At 40.4% G+C, this 23,896-nt stretch overlaps 1 protein-coding gene across 1 annotated transcript in view; it reads right to left on the bottom strand.

Moving 5' to 3' along the window:
* The window catches only part of LOC137030503 (neurexin-2-beta-like), a 94,265-nt gene extending 73,326 nt beyond the window's left edge, over nucleotides 1-20,939 (bottom strand). The window contains exon 1 of the mRNA XM_067400851.1: nucleotides 20,609-20,939. Within this exon, the coding sequence (XP_067256952.1) occupies nucleotides 20,609-20,939 (331 nt within the window). The remainder of the gene's footprint in view (nucleotides 1-20,608) is intronic.
* Nucleotides 20,940-23,896: the final 2,957 nt, after the last annotated feature.

Here is a 23,896-nt window from a genome sequence, read left to right as displayed (position 1 = left end):
ACTTTCTGGTTCTAGTAAGAACTCTAGCTGCCGCATTTTGAACCAACTGTAGTTTGTTTAAAAGCCGAGCAGAACAACCACCCAGTAGAGCGTTACAATAATCTAGTCTTGAGGTCATGAATGCATGAACCAACTGTTCCGCATTTGTCATTGAGAGCATATGTCGTAATTTAGATATATTTTTTAGATGGAAGAAGGCGGTTTTACAGATACTAGAAACATGACTTTCAAATGAAAGATTGGTATCAAAGAGCACACCCAGGTTCATAACTGAGGACGAAGGTTTAATGGAGCACCCGTCAAGTGTTAGAGAGTATTCAAGGTTTTTTCGTGAGGAAGTTTTTGGTCCAAAGATTAGGAAATCAGTTTTTTCTGAATTTAATAATAAGAAATTTCTTGTCATCCAGTTTTTAATGTCAGCTATGCATTCTGTTAGTTTTGTGAATTTGTAGGTTTCGTCAGGGCGCGAGGAAATATAGAGCTGAGTATCGTCAGCGTAGCAGTGAAAACTAACACCATGCTTCCTAATTATCTCTCCTAAGGGCAGCATGTACAGAGTGAAAAGCAACGGTCCTAATACTGAGCCTTGTGGTACCCCATATTTAACCTGTGATCGATACGACATCTCTTCATTAACTACCACAGACTGATAACGGTCAGATAAGTATGATTTAAACCATGCCAAAGCAATTCCACTAATGCCAATATAGTTTTCAAGCCTTTTTAAAAGAATGTTATGATCGATAGTGTCAAAAGCAGCACTGAGATCTAATAACACTAATAGAGAAATACAGCCACGATCGGATGATAGGAGTAGATCGTTTGTAACTCTAACGAGAGCAGTCTCAGTACTATGGTATGGTCTAAATCCTGACTGGAAATCCTCACAGATTCCATTTCTTTCTAAAAAGGAACACAGTTGTGTTGAAACTGCCTTTTCTAGTATCTTTGACAGAAAAGGTAGATTCGAGATTGGCCTGTAATTTACTAAATCTCTCGGATCTAGTTGAGGTTTTTTAATAAGAGGTTTGATAATAGCCTGCTTAAAGGTTTTTGGCACGTGTCCTAGTGTTAAAGATGAATTAATTATATCAAGAAGTGGACCTACGACCTCTGGAAGCATTTCTTTCAGTAGTTTAGTCGGCATTGGGTCTAACATACATGTCGTTGATTTTGATGATTTGATAAGTTTAGATAATTCTTCCTCTCCTATAGCGGCGAATGATTCTAGTTTTACCTCAGGGACACTACAGTGCACTGTCTGAAGAGAAACTGTAGACGGTTGCATGTTTATAATTTTCTCTCTAATATTATCAATCTTGCAAGTAAAGAAGTTCATAAAGTCATTACTGCTGTGCTCTATGGAAACGTCAGCAGTTGAATCTCTGTTTCTAGTTAATTTAGCCACTGTGTCAAATAAATACCTAGGATTATGTTTGTTTTCTATTAAGAGATTTGAAAAATAAGTAGATCTAGCATTTCTTATGGCTGTTCTGTACTCAATCATTTTTTTTTTCCAAGAAAGGCGAAAAACTTCTAGTTTTGTTTTCTTCCAACTACGTTCAGCTTTTCTAACAGCTCGTTTTAGAGCCCGAGTGTGCTCATCATACCACGGCGTTGGATTAGTTTCCTTAATCTTCTTTAGACGTAAAGGAGCGACCGCATCTAATGTGCTGGAAAAGAGAGAGCCAATAGTTTCTGTTGCAGCATCGAGTTCTTCTAAGTTGTCAGGTATACTAAGGCGATGAAACTGCTCTGGGAGATTATTTATAAAGCAATCTTTAGTGGCAGACGTGATTGTTCTACAATATTTATGGCTGGGTGGTGGTTTTGTAGCCTTGGCTAATTGTATTATACACGAGACTAAATAATGATCTGATATATCATCGCTCTGCTGTAGAATTTCAACAGCATCAATATCTATTCCATGCGACAGTATTAGATCTAGGGTATGATTGCGACAATGAGTGGGTCCTGACACGTGTTGTTTAACTCCAATAGAGTTTAAAATATCTGCAAATGCCAATCCAAATGCGTCTTTATTATTATCTACATGGATATTAAAATCACCAACAACAAGGACTTTATCCGCAGCCAGTACCAACTCTGATAGAAACTCAGCAAATTCTTTGATAAAGTCAGTATGGTGCCCTGGTGGCCTGTATACAGTAGCCAGCACAAATGTCAACTTACATAATGTTACATAAAGCACCATCACTTCAAAGGAATTATATTTGAAATTCTTTTGAATGATTCTGAATATATTACTATAAATTACAGCAACACCTCCCCCTTTGCCTTTCTGTCGAGGATTGTGTCGATAATCATAACCTTGAGGACTAGATTCATTTAAAGTAATGTAATCGTCTGGTTTTAGCCAGGTTTCTGTCAAACACAGCAAGTCTAGTTTATTGTCTGTGATAATTTCATTTACAATAAGTGCTTTTGAAGAAATAGATCTAATATTCAGTAACCCAAGCTTTATCATTTGTTTATCTGATTTATCTGTGATTTTCATTTTTTGAACATCAATTAAATTTTTACCCTTAAAAGGTTTTGGAAGTTTTTTGTATTTATTAGTTCGAGGTACAGACACAGTCTCTATGTGATAATATCTAGATGAAAGTGTTTCTATGTGCTGTGAATTATCTGAGTTCTGTGACGTGAGGCGGCTAGCAGACGGTCGGTTTAGCCAGTTTGTCTGCGTCCTGATCTGGGCCCTGGTTTGTCATGTTTCAGCTCTAAGACTATTTGCCAAATTTCTAGAGAGAAGAGCAGCACCATCCCGGGAGGGATGAATACCATCTCTTTTCAACAGATCAGGTCTGCCCCAAAAGCTTTTCCAATTGTCTATGAAACCTATATTATTCTGCGCACACCACTTAGACAGCCAGCCATTGAGTGATGATAACCTGCTAACTATCTCATCACTCCGACGAACATCCATCCCTCCCTCCCTCCCTCCCTCCCTCCCTCCATCCCTCCATCCATCCATCCATCAATACATCCCTCCATCCATCCATCCATCCATCCCTCCATCCATCCATCCATCCATCCCTCCCTCCCTCCCTCCATCAATACATCCCTCCATCCATCCATCCATCCATCCATCCATCCATCCCTCCCTCCCTCCCTCCCTCCCTCCCTCCATCCATCCATCCCTCCATCCATCCATCCATCAATACATCCCTCCATCCATCCATCCATCAATACATCCCTCCATCCATCCATCCCTCCATCCATCCATCCATCCATCCATCCCTCCCTCCCTCCCTCCATCAATACATCCCTCCATCCATCCATCCATCCATCCATCCATCCATCCCTCCCTCCATCAATACATCCCTCCATCCATCCATCCATCCATCCATCCCTCCCTCCCTCCCTCCCTCCCTCCCTCCCTCCCTCCATCAATACATCCCTCCCTCCATCAATACATCCCTCCATCCATCCATCCATCCATCCATCCATCCATCCATCCCTCCCTCCATCAATACATCCCTCCATCCATCCATCCATCCATCCATCCCTCCATCCATCCCTCCCTCCCTCCCTCCCTCCCTCCCTCCATCAATACATCCCTCCCTCCATCCATCCATCCCTCCATCTGTCAGTCAAGTTTCCATCCAGTTTTTGCAATGTTTTATTGACGAAGCAAATATACGCAAAACAAAATTTGCTGTCTCAAGGCTGTTTCCATCCAGCTGGCCTTTTGCCGATAAAAAGGTGTGCATGATCATCCCTAAAAAAATGCATTGATGCATAAGTTTTGTTATATCACTAAAAAAATCTTCCCTTGAGCCGTTTCCACACATAATTTTGCATTTATTGATCTTTTGCATCCCAAATATTTGTAAAATGTACAGAGTAATGAGACAATTGATATTCAGCAATACTGCTTATTTTCACATATATTATTATTTAATAATAAATATAAGAAGCACATCGTTGCACATTTACAACAATCTTTAACGCCTTAAGCGTGTAGTCAAGCCAGTCGCAATTTGACACGACTGGAAGCGAATTCAAAGCAGAAGATCATTCAAAGCAAAGAGTTATTCATTCTGGTTTCAGACTTCAATAGCATCAACCCGATCAAAAACATCAAATCGCTGTTGATTTTCGCTTTTTTCTAGAGACAGATGCAGCTGTGACCTAAAACATTTTATTTATTCAACCCTTTTCAAATGGTCTGCATTTGCTAAACTGAGGCTTGTTACATTACATTTCTAAAATTCTGTTAGAACTTTTGGATTCAACTACTTTATTTTCTAATGATTTATTTGAGATAAAATTCTATATTAATAAATTTCACTCACTTCAACGTACAGAAGTAACATTTCAGTATTTTATTTGACCTCTCTTTTTGTCAGCACTGAAAACTCAAACATTCTTCCATAATTTTTCTCAAACTGCAGAGATTTTCAAGACAGTATTTTCCTCCTCCTTGTTACACATCTTTGATGTACAGAGAAACGGCGCTTTAACAGGAGCAACACGTGAACACGGACGCTGTGTGTAGGCTAATTCTGTCATGTGACGCCACATTTATTTGCGTTACAGCTATTTTTCTCAACAAAAAGTGTTTCCAAACCATTTTTTGTGACATTTGAAGTGTTTCTTTCTCACTCTCCTTGTGTGAATTTTGTCATAAAAAAGGCATGGTGCATTGGAAAGTTGTAATATGTGGTTGTTGACTTTGAATATGTTGGTTTTAATGTATGTTTTTCTTTCTGTCTGTGATGTGTTCCACCGCCCTATATAATTGCCCCTTGTGGGATTAATAAAGTGGTTAACTGACCTAGAATTTATGTGCTAAAGATAAACAGAAAAATGATTGCGTCTACATTTTGAGATTTTTTTTCAACAAATGGCATTTCCATCAGCTATATCACTAAACATTTTGAAGCGCTAAAAGTTTTTTCACAAAAAAAATCCTTGGATGGAAACCTGGCTCTGTTCAGTCACAGCAGATCTAGAGCAGGTCTAGAGAGATGGTTACTGATCACACATGCACTCAGAGGACAGGGACAGTCTGTCCAGTTCAGATGCAGAATGACCCATGTGAAGATCTCTTGACCTTCCCTCAGACTGATGTCTTTGTCGAGGGCCGTTCAGCTAGCGGTGTCTGCGCTCTGGCAGCGTGTGCATCTGTGTGCGCTGCAGCGCTCCGCGTGTCAACGGCCTTGTGCGGCCCGGGGGAATTAATTATACTCTGAGCCGAGAACCGCAGCACAGCAATGAGACACACGAGAGCGTCTCTGAGCTCACACACACACACTCAACACCATGAGAACTGAACACCAAAGACCTAATCAGAAAGTCTGATGACAGAGAGAAACACGCAGAGAACTACTGTGATTTCTGATAAACATCCGGTCCAATCAACAATGTTCGACTCGCAGGACGTTAAACTGAGAATCCAACAGTGTGATCACTGAAGGTCTTCAGTCTTATGTAATTATGGGACATTTGAAATGTCAGTGAAGCTCGATTATGAGATCTCCTCCATCATGGAGGACGAGACGCTGCTCTCTGATTGGTTCAGATGTCCTCGAACAGGTTTGATGCTGAAACTGAAGGACATTCCTGATGACGCTCTGAACACACACCCGCTCACTTGAGCTTGTGTAACGCCTTCACTGCGGCCGTCTACACGTCTCGATCACGCTTTCTTCTCTCTTTTTGATCTCTCTGAGCATGAAAGGAAGCAAGAAGAAAAATGAAAGAGAGCGAGTGAGCCAGTGTTCCTTTACATAACAGAGGGATGCTGGCGCTGCAGTCTGGAACTTTTTATTGGTGCTCGGATTCCACTGCGGAATGAACACAGCCGGACTGATGCACACCTGGAGCTGATGCTGACAGAACGGGGTGTGTGAACCCCCACATTTTAGGTTTTTAATCATTCCTAAATTGCCTCTTCGATTTTGCGCCGCTCTGCCGTCAGGATAATTACGTCCTTGATTGTGTCACAGTAATTAAGAACCCCGGAAACACCAAACATTGATCAGACGGAACTGAACCTCACCGGCTTCACCAGCTCAAATATTGAGTTAGTCAACAGTTTAGAGATCGGTTGGTAGGATTTTTTTATGTTTTCTAGCGTCAAGCGTGTGTTTATATAAACTGATTGTGATAGTAGTTTTTGTTTTAAATGTGCCAGAAAGAGCTGATACAATCAACCATCAGAGGATCCTGATGAATATTTGCATACATTCAATGATTAGTGAATGAATCTGTATTATTTACAATTGCTGTGTACTCAGCACATAAGATTTACATCCTAAACAAACAAGCTATATTGGATAATGAGAGTGAATGAATGAGAGCTGGTGTCATAATGATGCTGCATCATCCTCAGACTCTCATCAGCTGCTCAAATCAGACTGTCTCTGCTCTGCTGGTTAAAGACCTGAGCCGCTAAACAAGCAGATTTATCCTCATTCATTACAAGTAAACCATGAGCACTGTTCACTCTTCAGCCATCTCTATGAAGCAGTTGAACATCATCATGATCATCATCACTGAGGAGCTGTTCTAGTCTGTTTCTGAACACCATGAGTTCTGCATTAGTCTATGAGTGGGTGATTTTCCCTGCTATCATTTCATACATCTGCACAGCGCTGACTCAAAGAACAACAGAAGTGTGTCTGTGCTGAGCAGATGTGCTGCTGTATTTGCAGATATAATGAAGCGCACACGTGAGCTTGACTAAACAATCGTCTTGTCTATCAAATGTCTAAACTCTAGATTATAAATCTATGGCAACCACTCACATCGTTCTAAAATACCCACAATACCCTATTAACTGTATAGCAATGCGCAATAAACCACTCAGAAGAGTTTAGCAGCTGCATAGCAACACCCTGTCAACCACCCAGATAACCCCATTAGGCAAGGCAATTTTATTTGTATAGCACATTTCATACACAATGGTAATTCAAAGTGCTTTAAATAAAGAAGAACCAAATACATAATAATAAAAATGGAACGCATAAGAAATAGAAATAACAGTAAAAACAGAGAATTACACTATCTGGATGGAAGAGTTAGGAAGTTTCAGGGAGTTTTTTGTTGTCCGTCAGAGCGGATTTAAATGGATCTTCCTCACACGTCAGGACCGCTGTCTAGCTCTACCTGTTTAGGCACTTCGAACTGATACACAAAGTTTCAATCTCCCCTTTTGCCAAGACACCTCAAACTGTGCCACACAGCCCTAATCCCCCTTCCAGAGATATATTAACTATGCAACACAGTTCAAATTTCCCCTTCAGAAAGTGTCCTGACTGTAATCCAGAGATATCTTAACCATGCACCACAGCTCAAATTTCCCCTTTGGAAAATGCCTCAACCAACGTGTTTTGATTTCCGGAATGTGTTAATCACGTTGCCTTTGCAAGTGATCGCAATTCCCCTTAGAAACCCCTTCAATGTACCACAGAGTCAGATAGCCCAACCACATAGCAATGTAAAATAAACTACTTGGCATACTGTATCTTCATAACTGCATAGCAACCCCCTGGCAACCACCCAAACCACCCTAATATACCCAAAACACCCAGAACACCATAATAACTCCATAGAAATGTGCATTAAACCACTCAGAACACCTTAGCAACTGCATAGCAACAGCCTAGCAACCACCCAAACCACCCTAAAATACCCAGAACACCATAAACCACCCAGAAAACCATAGTATCTGCATAGAAATGTGCAATAAACCACTTAGAACACCTTAGCAACTGCATAACAGCGACCCATAATACTCTAAAATACCCAGAACACCATAAAACACCCCAAAACCCTAGTAATTGCATAGCAATGTGCAATAAACCACTCAGAACACCTTAGCAACTGCATAGCAAAACCCTAACAAACACCCAAACCACCCTAAAATACCCAAAACACCCAGAACACCATAGTAACTCCATAGCAATGTGCAATAAACCACTCAGAACAACTTAGCAAATGCATAGCAACACCCTAGCAACCACCCAAACCACCCTAAAATACCCAAAACACTACAAAACACCAAGAACACCATAATAAGTGCCTAGCAATGTGCAATAAACCACTGAGAACATTTTAGCAACTGCATTGCAACACCCTAGCAACCACCCAAAACATCCTAAAATACAAAGAACACCTTAGTAACTGCATAGCAATATGCAATTAATTACTCAGAACACTTTAGCAACTGCATAGCAACACCCTAAATACCCAAAACACAATAAACCATCCAGAAAACCTTCATAGCAATGTGCACTAAACCACTTAGAACACCTTAGCAACCATCCAAACGACCCTAAAATACACAGAACACCATAAACACCCAGAACACCATAGTAACTGCATAGCAATGTGCAATAAATCACTTAGAACACCTTAGCAACTGCATAGCAACACCCTAGCAACCATCCAAAACCACCGTAAAATACACAGAACACCATAAACCACCCAGAACACCGTAGTATCTGCATAGCAATGTGCAATAAACCACTTAGAACTTTTTCACAACTGCATAGTAACACCCTAACAACCACCTAAACCACCCTAAAATACCCGAAACACCCAGAACACCATAGTAACTCCATAGCAATGTGCAATAAACCACTCAGAGCACCTTAGCAACTGCATAGCAACACCCTAGCAACCACCCAAACCACCCTAAAATACCCAAAACACCCAGAAAACCCTAGTAACTCCATAGCAATGTGCACTAAACCACATAGAACACCTTAGCAACTGCATAGAAACACCCTAGCAACCACCCAAACCACCCTAAAATACCCAGAACACCATAAAACACCCATAACACCATAGTAACTGCATAGTAATGTGCAATAAACCACTCAGAACACCTTAGCAACTGCATAGAAACACCCTAACAACCACCTACAACACCTTAATATACCCAGAACACCATAAACCACCCAGAAAACCGTAGTATCTGCATAGAAATGTGCAATAAACCACTTAGAACACCTTAGCAACTGCATAACAGTGACCCATAATACTCTAAAATACCCAGAACACCATAAAACACCCCCAAACCCTAGTAATTGCTCAGCAATGTGCAATAAACCACTCAGAACACCTTAGCAACTGCATAGCAAAAACTTAAAAACCACCCAAACCACCCTAAAATACCCAAAACACCCAGAACACCATAGTAACTCCATAGCAATGTGCAATAAACCACTCAGAACTACTTAGCGACTGCATAGCAACACCCTAGCAACCACCCAAACCACCCTAAAATACCCAAAACACTACAAAACACCAAGAACACCATAATAAGTGCCTAGCAATGTGCAATAAACCACTGAGAACATTTTAGCAACTGCATTGCAACACCCTAGCAACCACCCAAAACATCCTAAAATACAAAGAACACCTTAGTAACTGCATAGCAATATGCAATTAATTACTCAGAACACTTTAGCAACTGCATAGCAACACCCTAAATACCCAAAACACAATAAACCACCCAGAAAACCTGCATAGCAATGTGCACTAAACCACTTAGAACACATTAGCAACCATCCAAACCACCCTAAAATACGCAGAACACCATAAACACCTAGAACACCATAGTAACTGCATAGCAATGTGCAATAAATCACTTAGAACACCTTAGCAACTGCATAGCAACACCCTAGCAACCATCCAAACCACCGTAAAATACACAGAACAACATAAACAACCAGAACACCATAGTAACTGCATAGTAATGTGCAATAAACCACTCAGAACACCTTAGCAACTGCATAGAAACACCCTAGCAACCACCTACAACACCTTAATATACCCAGAACACCATAAACCACCCAGAAAACCGTAGTATCTGCATAGAAATGTGCAATAAACCACTTAGAACACCTTAGCAACTGCATAGAAACACCCTAGCAACCACCTACAAAACCTTAAAATACCCAGAACACCATAAACCACCCAGGACACCGTAGTATCTGCATAGCAATGTGCAATAAACCACTTAGAACTTTTTCACAACTGCATAGCAACACCCTAAAATACGCAAAACACAATAAACCACCCAGAAAACCTGCATAGCAATGTGCACTAAACCACTTAGAACACCTTAGCAACCATCCAAACCACCCTAAAATACACAGAACACCATAAACACCCAGAACACCATAGTAACTGCATAGCAATGTGCAATAAATCACTTAGAACACCTTAGCAACTGCATAGCAACACCCTAGCAACCATCCAAACCACCCTAAAATACACAGAACACCATAAACACCCAGAACACCATAGTAACTGCATAGTAATGTTCAATAAACCACTCAGAACACCTTAGCAACTGCATAGAAACACCCTAGCAACCACCTACAACACCTTAAAATACCCAGAACACCATAAACCACCCAGGACACCGTAGTATCTGCATAGCAATGTGCAATAAACCCCTTAGAACTTTTTCGCAACTGCATAGTAACACCCTAACAACCACCCAAACCACCCTAAAATACCCGAAACACCCAGAACACCATAGTAACTCCATAGCAATGTGCAATAAACCACTCAGAACACCTTAGCAACTGCATAGCAACACCCTAACAACCACCCAAACCACCCTAAAATACCCCAAACACCCAGAAAACCCTAGTAACTCCAAGCAATATGCAATAAACCACTTAGACCACCTTAGCAACTGCATAGCAACACCCTAACAACCACCCAAACCACCATAAAATACCCAAAACACCCAGAACATCCTAGTAACTCCATAGCTATGTGCAATAAACCACTCAAAACACCTTAGCAACTGCATAGCAACACCCTAGCAACCACCCAAAATACCCAGAACACCATAGTAACTCAAAGCTACATCTCACTGCGCACACATCAGTATTCAGCCCTGTATTCAGACTCTGTCCATGTGTTTCTATTCTCCCGTCATGTCGACGCTCAGCGCACGGGCCGCACGGCACTCAAATCACAGCCTTTCACACATCAGCAGCTCCCTCCACCCAAAACAATGCTGGGATTCTGTCAGGGCCGTCAGCCAATCACAGTCTCCGTCCAGGTGCGAGACCTTTACCCGGCACAATGTCACGCTCTGATCTGATGTCACGCTGTGACAGGTAATTACAGCGAGAAAGAAGCAGCTCGAGGTCCAAGCCCATCTATAATTAACAGTCTGAGCACACGGAGCCCCAAACACCACACATTTCACTCAAAAATCAGCTGAAATTATAGAACCAGTACGATTGTGAAGGAGTGAAGGAGTTCCTGCGTCAGACTCACTCGGACAGAAGGTGATCTGAGTTCATTGATGGTTAACACACGCTCATATTCTGATCACGCATCCGAGATCCATCTACAGCAGCACAACACTGCGCTTGCTTAGAGAAGAGCAGGTTCTGACAGTCTAACAGGATGATATTGTGCGCAAAACACAAAATGTCTGACATTCGTGAATCTGCAGAGGTTTTTCACCGTGCACACTCGTACAGACGACAGCTCTGTCTTATTTTGTTGAATTTTTAACATTCTTAAATAAAGATACATTTACTGGAGAAGCGAAATGTTTTATGACATTATTTTCTGAGAAAATGTATCAAAATTAAGTGAGTTTATCCTTAAAAAAATAAAAAGATAAGTTAACTAACCTCATAAGCTGTATTATATTATAGCTGTGTATCAGTGTCATACGGACGTTACTTGACACACTCGTCTCTGATCACAGAACACTTCCTGACTGTAACTCTGAAACAAGCGTTTTCTGTGAAGCTGCTTTGAAACAATATGTATTGTGACAAGTGCTGTATAAATAAAGTTGAATTGAAGTGAACTGAAACACACACAGGCCGTGACTGGAGGCCGCCGCTCTGCAGTGACGCGTGTGTTATTTGTTTGTTTGTTTGTGTGTCGTAGTGAGAGACTGCAGGGAACTGCTTCACTAAACAGCGTCAGTCTGTGCAGCATCAACACACACTTCAGCACCAAACAGAGCAGATGAGCCGATGAGACACAACACAAACAAACACACGCCCAGACCGACCGACAACACCAGCAGAAACCACACAAACGCCAGCAGAAACCACACAAACACCAGCAGAAACCACAAAAATAATAATAATTAATAATAATTTAAACAATAAATGCATAAATAAAAATTTATAATAATAAAATAATAATAATTAGTAATAGTAGTAGTAATTAAGTAAATAAATAACAATTGTAAATAAATTAATAATAATAAACGCTACTACTACTACTATACTATTATTATTATTAAAATATTAATAATAATATTAATAATAATAATAATAATAATAATAATAAAGTAAATAAATAATCATTAGAAATGCATAAATAAAGTAATAATAATAATGGTGATAGTAAATAAATAATAAAATAAATTATAAAAAATAAAATAAATTATAAATAAAAATAACCAATAATAATAAGTAGTAGTAGTAATAATAACAATTATGTAAATAAATAATCATTAGTAATGAATAATCATATTAAATAAATTAAATAATGCTTAATAATAAATAAATACTACTGCTACACATAATATAATAATAACAAATAATACAAAATGAATAATAAAATATGAATAATTGCCAAGCGGCATGATAAAACAAAAGTGAAAAACAGTTTATCTAGTGAGCTCTAATCTGATTGGCTGACTTCAGTAAAGCACTCTGGGTATTTTATCAGTCTGTCTGTATACAAAATCATGTTGACAAGACGTCAGATTGATAATGATAATGCAAAAGCATTTGAGGAAGAACTAATTATTGGATTTTCTTAATGAGGTTTCCTTCAGACGAGTGTGATCCAGTGATTCAGGCGTCAGCAGCAGCTGTGTTCAGAAGTGTGCACCCCACATCATCAGTGACATCATTAAAACGCCTCATTACTGAGAGAGCACCTCATTAGTACTTTAACGCTACATTTTAGTACTATATTAGTACCTACTCAGGCAGTACGTGATTTCAGACGCAGCGGAAATTTTGGGGTAAAATGTGTCCATGATCAGTGTAAGTTAAGCTATATACTTGGGTATATTTGCATATTCATAAAGCAGCAGCCAATCATCAACGAGTCTCAGTATGTGTGAAGAACCTTGCTGTGCACAGATCTAAAGATCCAATGAGAACATCTGCATGATTCTCTCAGACCAGGCTTGTGTTTAGTGTCCATCAGCCCATCATCTCGGATAAACTGGTAAGTTTCGTCAAGCCTCGTGAAGGACACGCATCTGAGAACCGTCTCTATCATGACTGAAGTCCAGCTTCAGCGTCTCACTGAACTGATCCAACACAGTCCTTCAAACCATCCTTTCAGTGGCTGCAGAGGCTCGAATGTTCATGAACATGCATGAGGAGAGAGAGGAATGAAACAAGCATCAGGTGCAGAGATGAAGAGAACGAACACAGAATCACAGATAACTGCTCAAACTGATTCAAAAAACCGTTAGGTGCACCTCCAGCTGCCAAGATTCATAACGAAGCCACAAAACTGTCTTTGATTAGATATTAACACATTTACTAATATGCATGCATATTAAAATTTATGCAAGGAGACTTTGTTTAAATGAACCATTCAAATGAACTGAACTGATTAACTAAATTAATTGAATTCCCAATAATCTAATAGAACTGATTCACTAAAATTCCCAATCTTCAAAAATAAATGATGCACCAAAATGAATTAGAATCACAAATGTCCACTAAAACGAACCAGACTATTAATCATTCATTGAATTTATTTACAAAAATGAATTTGACTCCCAATCATCCAAATGAACTGTAAAAAAAACTGAATCAGTGCAAATGAACTGATTCACTAAAACGAATTAAACTCCCAAGCTGCATCTGAAATCGTGTAGTATGAATGAATTCGGACGTACTACATCCGCCATGTTGTTACTGTCACATGACCTACAGCATCAGTCACGTCCCTTCAACTCCATTCACAAATCCTTTGCCGTGGCCTCATGGGATGGGACAGAGTCATCCGGGTACTTTTTTCCAAATACTATGAAATCGGACATACTGCTCTGGTCGCATACTGTTTTTTTCCGTACTATATAGTAGAGAAGCATTCGATTTTGGATGAAGCATATATCTTCCAAATGAACAGATTCATCAAAATGAATTAGACTCTCAACTGTCCAAAAGAATTGATTCACTGAAATGAATCAGATTCCAAATCATCCAAAGAATTAATTCACCAAAATGAATTGGACTCCAAATCATACAAATTAAATGATTCACTAAAATGAACTGGAATCCCAATCATCCAAAACAAACTGATTCACCAAAATGAATTAGACTCCAAATTGTTTAAATGAATCAATTCACTAAAATGAACCTAATGTATAAAAACTACCTTAATTCTATGAGACATTCTATCTCAAAGAGTTAAAAATATTCTAATATTCTACGCTGAGACAAAAACTCAGTGGTCAGTGTGAAAGAATCACTTGAGTGATTCGAGAATGAGGAGCTCCAGACCGGCACACTGATGCATTCTGGGAGTTGTGTTCACCTGCAGATGCAGCAGAGGCGTTCTGACTGAGTGCCCTTAAAAAACACCATCAGACCCACTCAAGGACACCTGAAGAGAGGTTGCTACGGGCAACCAGGCCAAAATTGTGTGTGAGTGTGTGTGTGTGTGTGAGCTTGAAACCAGGACTATTAGATAATAGCAGAATTTAATGAGAAAGTCTTAAAGATTTAATCTAATTATAACGTCTTTAAGAACTAGTACAGTAGTTATGGATGTGATTACACACACAGTTACACACGTGTGCTGCAGTGTAACACACATCCAAACGCCAGAAACACTAAACTATAGCATCTATATCTGCTGCTGAGGAAAAACCTTTAAACGCAGATATATGCAGCGATGCTCTCTCTCTCTTCAGTAATGTATTCATGGAAGCGAAACTCACAGACATATAATTATTGATTCTGTCTAGATAATTAATTCTGGGCCGTGTTTGAAATGACACATGCCACCTCCGGTTCTCCTCACACACACACACACACACACACACTGAGTAATCACTCAGGAACAACTCTGAAACGAACACCAAGAAGTTCAGAGCAGCACTGAAGATGTTTCTGTCAAGCTGAAGAAACACACACTGTCACAGGGAATTTTTATTTTTTTTATTTTCCTCTCTATTATGACAAGAACAAAATAAATCTGCTGGATTCGTTCCACTGAAAGAGTGGCAGTGAATTGAAATTATGAAAGAGCTGCAGGACCTTCATAAAAACACCAGTGAATCAGTTCATTCAGAGTTTGATTCATTTTAATGAATCAGTTTGTTTTTTATTTTAACTTTCATCAAAGAATCTTGTATCACACATAAATGTTTCATAAATGAACATAATCATAAATGTTTCTTGAGCATCAAATCATCATATCAGAATGATTTCTGAAGGATCATGTGACACTGAAGACTGGAGTAATGATGCTGAAAATCACAGGAATAAATTACACTTTACTATATATTCACATAGAAAACAGCTGATTTACACTGGAATAATATTTCACTGTTTTACTGTATTTTTGATCAAATAAATGAGCAGAAGAGACTTCTGTAAAACACATTTAAAAATCTGACTGACCACCAACTTTGTGTCCCTCAAAGACGTCAGAAGGTCATGAAGTAGCCAGAGCTTCACTTAAAACACTTAAACCGGCTCCTGAAGCATCACTTTAGGCCTCTGAACAGAAACACCGGAAACTACTTTAAAATAGAGAAACGATTAGATTAAAAATGATTCCATCAAGCAAAACTCCAGTTGGCGTTAATCAGGTTTGTAGACGTCAGTCTGAATGAGATAATCAGATAAATCAGACTCCCAAACACACAGCATCAATCACAACGCTCTCCACCGCCGTCTGTCCATTTCTCAATGGAAATAAACAGAAGAACTGCTGCACTAACTATTCGCCACAGCTGCCGGCCATGAAACACAGATTAATCCTTATTAAAGTTACAGATGTTATTCAGTCAAGATCAAAGTGTGGTTGTTCTTTGTCTTTTGTTGTTTGAATAACATTAATGACTATTAGGCTGCTGTCACTTTAAGAGCTGATGCACAGATCCAATATACTGATACACAACCGTTCAATTAAGACATAACTGACCGTGTTTACTAGGATACTCATCAAGACGGGCATTTTGACTTAATTTTCTTTGAATATGTCGCAAGAAGAGTAGCTCAGTTCAGTATTCCCGCACAGGGCTTGCGCTTTGGATGTTTGCGCATAGAAAACTTCCCACAGAGGGCGCAAATAATGAACTGAGTTTCGCATCTTCTCGAGCTTGAATATTTAAGTTGGCAAAGTTTAAAACATTTGTGATGATGCAGCATCAACTGTCCTGAGCGTCGTTCATGTCTGTTCACGTTCTCACAATTTTGCATTGTTAGAATTCATAAAAACGTCTCTGGCCAAACGGCGACTGACACAATATATATATATATATATGTACTCACTAACACGGATGTTTACTGGTATTTGGCGCGTGTTGATTTTAGGCCTGGCTGCATTCATCTCTGTTTAAAGAAGAAGAGCATGTCTGTAAAAACACCCAGTTGTGACTGATATCTTCACACACACTTTCAAACCACAAGAGTGTTCAATAACCCTGACTATCGACCGCACGATCAATGACCACCAATACTGACCTTGAACCAGCAACACACACTGCTGTCAGATCAGCCCTTCATTAACATGGAGAAACAACCACTTCAGCTGCATCCACATGTTTCATAACCACATCAGCAGATCTTCACCAGAAAACATGCTTTCAAAGAGCATCTTGAGCTTCACTGGAAGAACAACATCTGACCGTCTGCAAAGAATCACATGATCAATGACATTTGATGATAGATCCGACATCCCTCCGATCAAATGTTCTGATGAGTGAGTATTCGATCGCAGCAGCGTGAGAGCTGAACACGGTAAACACACACACACACACACCGCAGAGGATGATGAAACATCTCCCATGATGCTCACTGAGAGGCCGGCTCCATATGGACTAGCATCAGCAAACGCTGCAGAAACAGCGCCCAAGGACACAAGCAGCACAGCCAACACCACACTGACACACAGCCAGCGTCCAGAAACACTGGAGAGTCATGAAGAGCTGTTCTCTACTGCATGTCCATGAGGGCAAACCGAAACAGGATATTAAACAACTCAAACAGACGGAGAGTAACATTCCCAAAAACGTTCTGGCAAGGTTCTCTCAAAGTTAAAGGATTAGTTCACTTTCAAATAAAATTTTCCTGATAATTTACTCACCTCCATGTCATCCAAGATGTTCATGTCTTTCTTTCGTCAGTCGAAAATAAATTTATTCTCCATATAGTGGACTTCAATAGCCTCCAGACGGTTGAAGGTCCAAAAAAATACAACTGTGGGTTAGGGTTATTCTACTAATGGAAAATTGGAACTGGCGCTGCGTTCGTTCGGTAAGTAGAATAGGAAAGGTGTAGGACATACAGCGTAAGCGTTTTGAAGAATACGGAAAGCGGAAACACTTGGAAGGCGATCATCTGTTTATATAAAGCATATACAGTTGTGTTTTTTTTTTTTAAATAAGCAATGGTTTCTCTAGATAAGACTCTTAATCCTCGTCTGGTACCGTTTAAAGCTCTTTGAAGCTGCACTGAAACTGTCATTTTGATCTTCAACCGTCTGGAGGCCATTGAAGTCCACTATATGGAGAAAAATCCTGGAATGTTTTCATCAAAAACCTTCATTTCTTTTCAACTGACGAGAGAAAGACATGAACATCTTGGATGAAAATTATCAGAAAAATTTATTTGAAAGTGAACTAATCCTTTAACGTCAATAATGTTCATTTAAAGTTATCTGGTTTTTAATAATGTTCTCAAAACGTTACCTATACATCGTTCATGAAGCATTTTTCTGAAACATTTTAGCTGGACGTTCTTCTAACGTTACTATTTTTTTCAGATGGTTTAGAAGTAACGTTCCCATAATACTTGATCAAATGTTTCAAAATGTTTCTCTAACATTCACGTAGCCAATTAAAACATTAAAAAACTGGACATTTTAGAAAATTTTAGGAGCATTCAGAAATAATGTTTTCATAACTGAACGTTAGTAAAACGTTCTTAGAACATATTGTGAGACTTCACTAAAGGAGCTGACCAAAAAACAGCATAAATCAACACAAAACACTGTAGAAGAACAACAGCAAACACATCAAAAACTCCTGAATCATTCTTACGTCAGCTGAATGAATCTCCTGGAACGTAAGATATTCAGCATGTCTCCTGGAGCGAGATATTCATGAGGTGCTTCAACACTTTCGTCAGCCGTGTTGGATTGATGCTGTCATAAATAAAATACACTGACACATGAAGAGGGCAGTCATGTGGAATTATGGGCGAGCGCAGTCTGGACGTAACGCCACACCCTGAATGTTTAAAAGGGTTTACACGGATCAAACTGTGACTCATGAAGATGTTCAGCTCTCAAATCTGCATCAAAACAGCATCAACCAATAACGTTATTCCGGTAACGTTATTAAAATGTTCGTTCAAAGTTATCTAATGTTAGATTACAAAAAAATTATTTATATGTTGTTCATGGAGCGTTTTTTCTGAGACGTTTTAGTTTTTTAAATGTTACTACTTGTTTCAGAACGTTCAGAGAACATTCAAAAGTAACGTTTCCATAATGATTGAAGAATGGAATGTTCCATTAATGTTTGCATAACCAAGAAAAACATTTTAAAAACTTTATTCAGAAATAACGTTTTTTAATTCAATGGGAATGCTAGTCAAATATTCTCAGAACATATCTGTGTTATCCGGGATCAGTTCAAAACCTGATGTGATTGAGATTCTGCTGTGTTCTACTGAAGGAAGAGAGTCTCACGGGTTTGTTACGAGGGTGAGATTGAGAAGGATTCCTTTAAGAGACACCTGCGGTCAGACATGAACCAGCGTTAGTACCCGCTGAACTAGAAACCGCCGTCAACACGAGACGGTTCAGCACGGGGTCAGTGTTTTCAGGGTGTTTATGAAGCTCTATTCAAGAGCACAGACACTTCAAACGATTCCGAGAAACTTCCAGCGGAAAGTCTCACAGCATTATCATTTTTATTTCTCTCAAGCTGTTTTCTTCTTTTCGCTCCCCCCGAGGCTCACGCTGAACGTTCACCCAGAGCTGTCAGACTCCAGCGCGTTTAGGGTTCCACGGGATGCCTCTACATTAATTATGCAAATTCTGTGCAAACGAAGATGCAAGAGAACTGCAATCTAATCTCGCATGCAGCGACTGGGGGGAGGCCGTTTGCGAGCAGGTTTGACTAAACACGGGTCAGTAAACCGTCGTCGTCTAAGAGCTGAGAACAATCATCACCAACACAGACACGGTTCAGCACGACTGCGTTCACAGCCTCTCTGCTGCCAGGACGACGTCAACACCTGACTGAACCCGAACTGAATCAATGAGGTGAGAAAGAACGAGAGAAAGAACAAATATAGAGACAAAACGAGTCAGATGAAGCTCAATCAAACACTCAGTGTGAGGATTCTCTATTCATATATGAACTGACTGACTCTCTGCAGATTGCACAGCTCGAGCTCAATGTGCAGCTAAAAAGGAAGATTATTCCTTACACAAATCTGGATTTACAGCCTTGCCCCAGAATCTGTCGTCTCTGAGCTCACAGAAGTCCAGTTTTCACAATGTCACTGGTGTTTCAGCATGTTCATTCACTGGCTGCAGGAGAACAAGCCAAACTGAGCCAAAACTAAACTGAGATTGACTCAAGGTCATGGGTTCGATTCCCAAGGATCCAATAAAAAGTACATTTCGCTTGAATGCAATACAAGTTTGTCTGTTAAATGCATAAATGTAAATCACACCCAGAGTTAAATCAGCTCTGCTCGGAGTGCATATGGTCTCTCTCTAAACAGTGTTAAAGTAACACTGAAGCAGAGTTAAAGTTAATGAGATAATTAAGCAATTAATAAGTCTGTGACTGAAGTAGTTCTTATTTCTTCAGTGATTCTGCTTGTTAACAGCAGGTGTTCATCACTAATGCGCAATCATTACTTAATGAATCGCTTAATTATCTCAGTAACTTTAACTCTGCTTCAGTGTTATTTTAACACTATTTAGAGAGGAACCATATGTACTCTGAGCACAGCTGATTTAACTCTGGGGATTTTGCTGTGCACCTTTCTGTTGGATCTATTGATTGACCCAAGTTTGATTCCCAACTCTGTACTTTTCCCGATCCCATCCCATTCTCTCTTCCACTTCCCTTCATATGAGTTCTCTATACTCTCCTATTGCTATAAAGGCAAAAATGCCAAAAAAAGAAATCTTTAAAATAAACAAAAAATAAAAAATGCACCTTTCTAACAAAGCTGATGTACGTATTGTGTATCGTCCTGACTCAATCCCGGCCCCTTCTCTCTTCCACTTCGCTTCCTGTGAGTTCTCTATACTGTCTCAATAAAGACAAAAAATAAATAAATCTTTAAAATAAAAAATAAAGAATCACACCTTCCAATACAGGGAACACCGCCATTCTGGCACCTACCGTGGCTTCCCCTCGTCAGGAAGGGCATCCGGTTGATGGCGATGGGTACGGTGCCGTGCTTGTTGTGGAAATGGTGAACGTGATGTGTCGTGCTCAGACTGGACGATACTCGAGCCGAGACCGCCGGGCCGGGGAAGGTGAGCAGCGCCAGGGACAGAACCAGCCTCCATAAACCGGACACGCTGGTCCAGAAGGCCCTGGGCGGAGCTACAGCTGGGGCTCGTGGGTAAAGCACTAATCCACTGGTCAGAAGCAAAGCCCTGAGGGCGGAAGAGAAAGGGGGCGGGGCTTCCATGCCACGCCTCCTCACGTGACAAAAACAGGAAGACATGTCAGACCAAGCCGGTATCCATGATTTCTAGATTCCCGCAGCTGGGGAAAACGCCTCAATCATGAGGAGCACGAATGATGGTGGCTGATTAGGATTATAAAAAACTGCAAACAGAAAAAACCTTCGGGGATGAAAAAGGACAATTTCCACAATGCAATCCAAAGATGAGGTCGGCCAACCTTCGAAAGCAAAAAAAAAGAGGAAAACTGTGTATGTGGTGCAGTAACAACCACCCAAAACTAATAAACTAAAACAAACCTCTAGTTAGATCTACATCGACAAACGAAAGCCTCAACCGAACGAGAATCCTGACGGGTTGATCCTCAAGTTTGCCGAGAGCTTGCAGAGGTTATCCATCTAAAGTCCAGAACGCTAGTGCCGAGACACACCATCCTGGATAAAAACTCAAACGCGAGGATAAACCGGAGGGGAAAAGAAAAAACAAAACAAATGAAAGAAAAGCAGGGAACGAGCCCCCGGAGGAGAAACGAGAGGCGACGGCGGTCCTGTCAAACCTCCAGAGACGAGCAGAGACAGAGACGTGAGCTGAAACCAGAGACCAACCAAAATAAATCACGCAGGAGGGACTCCAGCCTCCGAGATGGGAAGAGCAAAACACCGATCCGGCCGTCTCCTCTCAGCTTCATCACCGAAGCGAGCCGCTCCTCTTCCTCACGATCCTCGTCTGCTTCTCTGAGGTCTGATTAACTTTATCTTCCTGCCTCGGTAAATCCGTTATCTCCATTCATGCTCATTCCCGGTGTTCTGCGGCGTTCCTTCGGAGAGAGAAGAACTCACGCTAATGAAACGGGACTCTGCAGCATCACAGGCTCCATCCTCTTGAGGAACGCCGATCTATCTGTTCGCGACGGCGACCGCGGCAGTGATGAGGAGAGAGATGTGGCAGTGCTGAAGCTGACGAGACGCTCCGCTCGTGTGAAAGCACAGCCTGAGACTGAGAGAGAAAGAGCGAGACACAGCTGCGGACAGAGAGAGAGGAACGGAGGAGGTGGGAGGGAGCGAGAGAGAGAGAGAGAGCGAGGGAGGGAGGGAGGCGCTCAGGGAAACACACGCTGGTTACTGGTTTCTACACTCCATGGATAATTTAGTCACAGTACAAGCCTTCTGTGTATGTATGTATATTCTGAGAGAGAGAGAAACATTCCCAGAGGAGGAGAGGCTGCGATCCATCATGAAAGATCAAGATCAAGTGTGGAGGATCAGGATCTCAGTGGGACACGACTCTCTGGATGGAGGAACAGTGTGAGACACAGAGCTGCTGAAGACCCGAAGATCTGACCACGCTTGAGTCCATGAGAAAACACAGCGGTAAAGCTTTCATTCTGACAATTACAACATACTGAGTCTTAATAATAACATAAGTCTTCATTTTGATTTAAAAAGTCACTTTTATGACTCAAATTTGTAATTATGACATACTAAGTCAGTTTTGGTTTAAAAAGTCATAATGATGACATAAAAAGTTATAATTAAGACAAAGTCATACTAAGTCATAACATATTATGTCAATTTTGGTTTTAAAAGTCAAAATTATAACAAAAATATCAAAATCATCAGTTAATTATTACATACTAAGTCATAACTATGAGATTTAAAAAAAAAAATTAAATTACAACTGTCATAATTATGACTTTTTTTGTCAATTTCCACTTTTTAATGTCATATTTGACATTTTAATGTTATAATTATGACTTTTTATATATTTTGTCTTTTTAAGTCTTATTTTTGACTTCACCTCATAATTATGATTTAGTATGCCATAATTTCGACTTCTTATGTCATAATTATGATTCCCAAAAGCACAATTGTTTTCTGACGTGAAGGAAATGGGCTGAAAGAAGAGAACTGAAGGAGAATCCGCCTGAAGGTTTGGCTGGTCATCACGGGTCAGATAACCTGCTGGATGATGTCATGACCACACCAAAGACCTTCCTCCGGTGCATTGTGGGTGAAATAATCATGACACAAAAAACACAATTTACCTGCTAAACTCACAGAGCAGCACGAGGACACCTTCTGTTCCTGAAACACGTCAACCTTTTCCAAGAGCGACAGAAAGTCAGTCAGTTGACCTTGACCTGACCAGTTTTCATGGCTGTCAACATGTTTCATTTGAAAAGAATAATTACATGGTTCATTTATGAGACAAACATCAGCTAAAAATACAGCGGCTGCTGAATATGAAGGTGTAAAAATGAAACGGCACACTGAGCTGTAAAGAGCCGTGATGATGCGCTGAGTAGGAGGACGACGCGCTCAGATCAACCTGAAGTGGCTTCGTTAGACACTTCTGATGCAAATGAATCTCACCCGCATCTGGATATGATGACGGGAGACGACTGGATCTGCACTGGATCTCACTCACGCCCGCTCCACGTCTGAGAGTCGTTTCTAATCTCCACCGGATGGGGTCTGGACCCGCCGCCGGTCGCTCACCTGCGTCCCGGCGCGACAAAAGGCAGCGGACACGCGGTCGCTGGGAGCTAACGCGATTACACACACCTGATCTGAACACCCTTCCCCTTCCATTACACGCTCCGCCGAGACGCCACCGGCACAAACACACGTCTGGAGCTGCGGATCTGAGCGGGGAACATCTTAAGCGCGGTCAGATTCAGCTTCATGGCAGAGGGGATTTACATATCTAATGATCCATAACAACAACAACTCACACCTGTGATATTCAGCCGATGGAAGCATCTAATCATCAGCTGATGACACTACAACTGTTTAACAGAAACATTTATTACATACCGTTTTTAAAAGAGGAGGTCAACACACACACTCTTGTGTCTTTAATGGTTTTTATACTGTACAAACTGTACATTCTCTCCCCTACACTACCCTTCTCCTAAACCATCACAGAAAACATTCTGCATTTTTACATTTATAATAAAAATACTATATGTTTAGTGTGTTTTTAAAGCTATTTTAAA

This window comes from Chanodichthys erythropterus, chromosome 11 (assembly GCF_024489055.1).
Source record: "Chanodichthys erythropterus isolate Z2021 chromosome 11, ASM2448905v1, whole genome shotgun sequence".
NCBI lineage: Eukaryota > Metazoa > Chordata > Actinopteri > Cypriniformes > Xenocyprididae > Chanodichthys > Chanodichthys erythropterus.
The sequence above is the reverse complement of the archived record's forward strand: the minus strand, read 5'-3'. Positions and strand labels throughout refer to the sequence as shown.